Source organism: Juglans microcarpa x Juglans regia, unplaced genomic scaffold (genome assembly GCF_004785595.1).
Source record: "Juglans microcarpa x Juglans regia isolate MS1-56 unplaced genomic scaffold, Jm3101_v1.0 JmScfU0001, whole genome shotgun sequence".
NCBI lineage: Eukaryota > Viridiplantae > Streptophyta > Magnoliopsida > Fagales > Juglandaceae > Juglans > Juglans microcarpa x Juglans regia.
This window is the reverse complement of record NW_024475745.1, coordinates 65,662-72,303: the sequence shown is the minus strand read 5'-3', so window position 1 is coordinate 72,303 and position 6,642 is coordinate 65,662. Positions and strand designations below refer to the sequence as shown.

Sequence of the window (6,642 nt, the reverse complement as noted above, 5' to 3'; positions counted from 1 at the left end):
AGTTTAAATCAGATGAGTTTAACAACCAAATAGAGCCAAAATATGATTTAATTATCTGGAACCACTAGGAAATTAAAGATTAAATTGTCTTGATGAATAAGGTGTACTGGAAATTAATGTCGTGATAAGTTGATGACGATAATAATATATATAAAGCTCACTGGATAGTTCCCCCCCTATTAATTCAGAGTGATCTGCTACAAACTAGAAAAATCCTCAAATCACTCTTAAGTTTAAAAATAAAAGATTAATTGACTAAAGAGCATTAATTTTAGTTTAAACTAAGATTATGTAATGTACATACATGTGAGAGTTTCGAGCGGGCATTAATATATAGAAAGTTGAAACTGGCCGTCTATATTGTACACGTGCATGATGTATATGTTAGAACCTAATTAATAAAGATCAAGGGCTAGACATATTTTACATTTTACACCATATTCCCTCAAAAAGAGAGAGAGATAGAAGGAGAGAGAGAGAGAGAGAGAGAGAGAGAGTGAAGTTTGTGAGTTAATTACAACTGATCTAGCTAGCTACCCAGTAAATAACCATTTTTAGGACTTAATTAGCATCCGATCGAGCAACACATGATTCACATGCAACTTATTTATAAGTTCACATAATATTGCACCCACAAATTCTGCTGCTAATGAGTATTTGCATGATGATCATGTGATCAAATCAACCACACCAACCTTAATTAATTGCTCGTTAATTTCATAAGATACTAATTGTAGGGTTAGTACTCTTGGCCGGCTTAAATTAAATATTAAGTGACAACTTAAGATCAGAAGGTCGAGCTTGTTGCTCTTAGCCAACCCTAGCTCCCATTGTCCTTTCATCTTTTATATATTGATCGAGTGAAAAATGATATCATAATCTTTAGCGGAAGTGTGTGTATATATATATATATATATATATATATATATATATATATATATTCCATAAGTTTAAAATGACACTATAAGAAAAATGAATATTTGTGACGAGGTTAATAGACTTATTTTAGTAAAAAGTAGTCATTTTAATAGGAAATAACTGACAGGAAATAAATAGTTTTCTTATAATGCGGGATGCAGTATTTGTTGTGACCCGACGATGATAAGCTTTTAGTGAAACATTTAATGAATTATCTCTCATGCATATATATATATATATATATAGTTAGTGAGTTTATGTGCTCAATCAATAATTGGTTGCATAATAAATACATGATTAGGTAAAGCATGATCCCGAATATTATATAGAACTACTTATATTAACAAATTAGTACCTTCTCGTTTGTAATGCAATATATGCACTAAAAAATCAGTCAAACTTGCATAGAAACACGGAACGAACAAATGGAAAACCCCATTCTTTGTATCTAATCGTTATGTTATTCAAAATTACAAAGGCTGGTGTAAATAAAAACTTTCCGAGGATCCATCCATTTTGATCTGAAGCTCCCAAAATTCATAGCAAGTGAGAGTATACACTTGCTATTGCTGAACTTCAGCTATTATAGCTTGACCCTTATAAAATTTGCACGCCTGCAAGTTAGAACTCACAAAGGAGACAAAAAAAAGAGGCCTATCTTCCTTGGGTCATTTAGTAAATTTCTACTAGAAGGAAGACAGGAGAATGAAAAATCAAAACTAGGAAATCAGTGGTGTGTACATACTTTTTTCTCCCTACATCGTTCGCTCTTCCAATCCATTTTTCATCCCTTTAATTCTTTAGGTATCATTCCACACCGTGAAAGTTGGAGCTGCTGCATGGCAAACAGCCATATTGCTTGACCTCGGCGCGAGAGTTGGCACAGCAGTTGGCACCCAATTGTTGCACAACGAGCCCTGATCATAAGCGCTAGTGGCCTTAACCACACTTGCCGATGAATGCTGTGAAAGATAATACAAGTTCCTGGCATGGTAAGGATCTGCTGAGGCAAACACGTTTTCATAACCAAGTGCCTTCACCTCGTTATCACCAAAAGTTCCGTGATTGCCTTGACTTTGGTTGCTATCGTTGGTAATTATCGTACTCATAGGGATTGCATAGCCACCATTGCTTCCATACCCAACTCCACCATTACCATCTGCGCCTCCTTGACTGCCATAAATGACAGAGTTAGAGCCAGAACTATGCTCCATAGAAGCCGAGTCCATACCCATTAGGTTGTGCAAAACATTAGGCTGAAAGAAATTGTGGGTATTTCCCAGTTGTAACTGATGAAAATCTTGAAAGTTGTTTGGAGCTTCAGAATCTTGTTCTTGCTTACACCAAACCCTTTGCCCATATGGGTAGTGCATGCTGTAAGGTTGAGCTTGTTGGAATGCAAGGGTAGGCCAGCCATGGTGTACAGCACTACCATAGCCATTGATTCCATCGGTTAACCGAGAAGTGATGTTTTCATCATCTGTTCTTTGTCCGTCCACAGTCATCTCAGCCTGTTCAACATCCTTTAAACGCTTCGCAGCCCCACCAATGGGCAAAGTGCTGCTCTCCAGTATGCTTTTAACGTCATATCTGCTCATGTCAAAGTTTGTCACTGCATTCAGTCCTCGGAACTTGATGGCAGCAATGTCATAGGCCTCTGCTGCTTCCTCTTGGGTGCCTACATTTAATAAGAAAATGGAATGAAGTTGAACGTAAACCAGACCCGATAATGTTATTAAATACGTAATGCAGCCTGGTGGCTGTTAATTTGTATCTTCTTTCGATGTAATTCTTTAATATTTTTTTCTTCGACTATATACTATAATATTACTGCATTTGGATAGGGTGCTCTTCCGTACACAGCTTCAGATCTCTCATCTTCCATATAGAAATTTACGAAGTTCACACCTATCATAGTTTTCTTGTATGTTTGGAAGTACCATAGGGTTATTTTCAAAGAACAAACTAATTCACATGCGGAATAAGAACTCACTAAAAGTTCCCAAGTAAAGGTCTTTGTTCCCTGCAACTCTTCCTATTCTTGCTTGCCATCGTCCATGCTGGTGGTGTCTGTTACAAAAACCAATAGCAAGCTGTATATATAAGAAGTTAAGAACATGAATACTACTATTGCAACGGCCACATCATGCCCTGTCTAGATTACTGATGAGTAACTATATACTCCAATAGGAACACGATAGGTTAGTACTCGTATTATTCCTTTCCATATTGTTATTCTTGTTAATTTCAAGAGCTGACTATTTAATTGATTTCTAAATATATACGAGATTTCCAGAAAAAGAAAAAATAAACAAAGGAAGGAGATGGGAAAACATGCATGCATGACCAGAACCAAAGTCCAACATGAAGTAGCTATATACATAGGTTGCATTAATTATGTATAAAACCATGCACATTCCCAGTTAAACGTATTAGAGTAATGTCCTAGAGTGTACAAGTACCGTGCAGTCGTTTTGAAAAAGAATAGGATTTACTATTAAAAAATTAATTTTTTTTTCATGGATTCCGTATTTATTAACTTTTTTCAAAGTGATTATGCGACTCTTACACACTCATGATTACAACTATCATTTCTTAATATATCATATTATTATTATTAATAAATACAATATTAAACTCTTATTACCTTGTCACTCCTCTATAAATAGATGCACCCCGTGAAAACCCACTACTTTTCCTGCACCAAGAAAAACTCAAATTGATTGGTCAATTCATAAATTAAAATTTATCATATATAGCGTAAAGCATAGAGAAACTGAATTCATCATGAATTAAAATTAATTACCTTCGCAAAGATGCAACATACTCTTGCCTAGTCATGTGCTTCATTTCTTCCAACTCTTTCTCGTAGTTGCTAATCTGAATTTTTGTCGTTAAAAAAGGAAGAAATTAGACAAAATGTCAGAAATCAAAACCCTTAATATAATGGTTATAAAATACATTGGAGAACCATTTGTTTCACTGCAGGTTATATATATTGGACAACATCCCCCGTTCACCGGGGATCGATGCTCTGTATATAGGACTACTACACGAACACATTGAATATATATATATATATATAATGTGCATGCATTTCAATTAATATATATATATATATACAGTAGTCCTGACATTTCCCCATTATCTTAAGGTTGAAGTACTGTTTATATGTTGATATTAATGCAAACATTGGGAGATTAATTCTAATACAACCAGTAGATAAAATGACTTGGCGGTCACTTAACTCTAATTCAGTACTTTAAGTTATTGACCAGAAGATCAGGATCATCAGTGGAAACTTACAGGAAAATTTGTAGTGGTAGTTGTACCCCAGTATTTCAGTGCTGCTAAATCATAAGCTCTTGCTGCCTTTTCTTCTTTGTCGTAACCTCCTACATAAAATTAAACAAGCATGGCCCATAAACATAAAATATTCCTTCTTCTTTTTTTTTTGTTTGCGCTGAAGTGAAATTTCAATCCAGAAATCAAAACAAAACAATAATAATAGTAATAATCACTACAAAAAAAATGAGTATTTGTGACGAATTATTTGTGATGATAATAATTATTTGTAATGAAAACAGACTCATTTTAGTAGGAAATAGTTATTTTCGTAAGAAATAGTTGACTATAAATAAATAATTTTCTTGTAGTGAATAAGAAAGAAAGATTAAAAAAAAAAAAAAGAAAAAAAAAGAAGGAGAAGAAGAAGAAGAAGAAGAAGTATCTAACGAGTCCTTTTATACTTACCCAAATAAACTGCAAGAATGTTGAGGACGCCCCAAATGATCACGAGATGGGAAAAAGAAAAAACCCACATAAGGAAAGCACGAGTACTTAAAATACAACGTCATGTTTTATTAATTAAAAGGAATCGAAAAGAGACGCTAGCTAGCTGTTGATTTTGGAGATGCCGCAATGGGTAGAAAAGATATATGCTCTACCTTGTCTTCCTTTACGAGTTTGTCCCTCTCTCCTACAACTATTATCCCAAAGATGAGCCTCATATCTGCCCGTCCATCTGTGCCTGAGTTTAATCCTCGAAACATTAATTATCACAAAAACAACTAAAATGTATTATATATAAGAACGCAAAAGATACTGATCGATGAACAAATTTTAGCAAACCTTGTTACACCACGGTATATTGAAGTCCTCTGTCCAAATGTATCAATGGATTTTCTTGGCACTGCCTCGATAGCACCAGTTTGGCTATCAAGCCCAGGTGTTGTCTTCTGCAGCTTATTATCCGATGAGGAACTCTCTCCACCACTTGCACCACCAGCAGTACTCGCCGTAAGAAGTGGCAGTGTCGAGCTAGACTGTGATCCGGTGCTCATTGAAAGCGACAAGGTTTGTGCACTTGCTAGGCTTCCGTTATTTCCACCACTACTTGCACCCGCACCATCGTTCTTGTTATCCTGCTGAGGCGTTGGTGCCGGTTGGTTCCTCAGCCAGGTCTTGATCATGGACAAACCAATAGAGTTATTGTTGTGGATGCTACCACTACAACCGCCGGCGCCACTGCTTGCCACGCCGTTTGGTGCTTCTGAGGGTAACTGTAAGGAACAGTTATTGAACATGTAGTCACCATTGTTATTGTATGCGGCGCTTTCGTGATGCCCAAAAGAGTGTCGGCCGAGGAAGTTCTCGAGCTTTGGCTGGTCTTGGTTTTCAAGGTTTTGGCTACTGCACGGGTTACCCATTAGCATTGACAGGTCTGTAGTGGTCTTGTAGTTAGCACTCGAGTTCATCCCTAAACCCTTCATATTCCAATCTGCAAAACGGGCATAAAATAGTTAAAAATCAGAGATTTCTGCTTATGTAATATTGTTTTTAGCTTGGGTTCTTAGAAAATATATATAAAAAGCAAAGGAAAACAAAAGCTCCGAACTGCTTGAAGATTATAATATTGCCATTTCTAAGTATTTCTTTTTTCTCTCTCTTTTTCCTTTACTTGGACTTTCAAAGAATCAAATAGATGATTAGGGTTTTAGGAGTACTTCAACTTTACAAAGACGAGAAAGAGATAAGCGAGTGTGTGGTGAGAGACAACCTTGAGCTTGATTGTTTCTATTGAATGCTTCAAGTATGCCGAAAGGGGGAGGGAGGTTGAGGGATGGAGCAGTCGAGTCAGAAGTGAGATCGAAGCAGTCGCCTGAGACATCTGTACCGGAGATGTCGTCAGAGTTAAAGGCGAGGCGAGGCTCGGTGTTTTGAGAGTGATCTTGATCAGCAGGCTGCGATGGGAGTTCTTGAGGCGAAAGAGAGAAACCCAACCAGTTCATGGAAGCCATATATCGTTTTGAAGGACTTGTGGGTGAAAATAATATTGATTGGAGTTGAGCAGAGGGAGATGAGGAACTAGTTCATGCATGAACTAGAGGGGAGAGAGAGAGAGAGAGAGAGAGAGAGAGAGAGAGAATCCATGATGGAGAACAGAAGGACGATAAGAGGAAAGGTCAAAAAATACGAGGAGAAAATGAAAAACCCCTTTTCCGAAGCAACATGAAGATCATATGTATATATATATACATAAATCGAGAGTACTCGAACGGACACAAATCCTAAATGGGCGCCTCTTACTTAGGAGCACTTGTGTGATCTTTAAACTATTACTTGCTCTTTGATAAATGAGAACAGAACATGGTAGAGGCTTTCTTAATTGTTTTTTGTTTTGTTTGGGAGATAGTAATATGGTATTTATAAAAGGATCGAGCT

The 6,642-nt window shown here is 36.6% G+C and overlaps 1 protein-coding gene across 1 annotated transcript; it reads right to left on the bottom strand.

Moving 5' to 3' along the window:
* Positions 1-1,315: 1,315 nt before the first annotated feature.
* Positions 1,316-6,396, bottom strand: LOC121245179 (AP2-like ethylene-responsive transcription factor BBM). Its single transcript, XM_041143455.1, has 9 exons — positions 5,978-6,396; positions 5,050-5,698; positions 4,866-4,948; positions 4,672-4,680; positions 4,225-4,313; positions 3,725-3,798; positions 3,566-3,616; positions 2,912-2,988; positions 1,316-2,596 (listed from the first exon to the last, which is right to left on the bottom strand). The coding sequence occupies exons 1-9, from the start codon at positions 6,216-6,218 to the stop codon at positions 1,719-1,721; spliced, it is 2,151 nt and encodes a 716-aa protein (XP_040999389.1). The 5' UTR covers positions 6,219-6,396; the 3' UTR covers positions 1,316-1,718.
* Between the last annotated feature and the right edge of the window lie 246 nt (positions 6,397-6,642).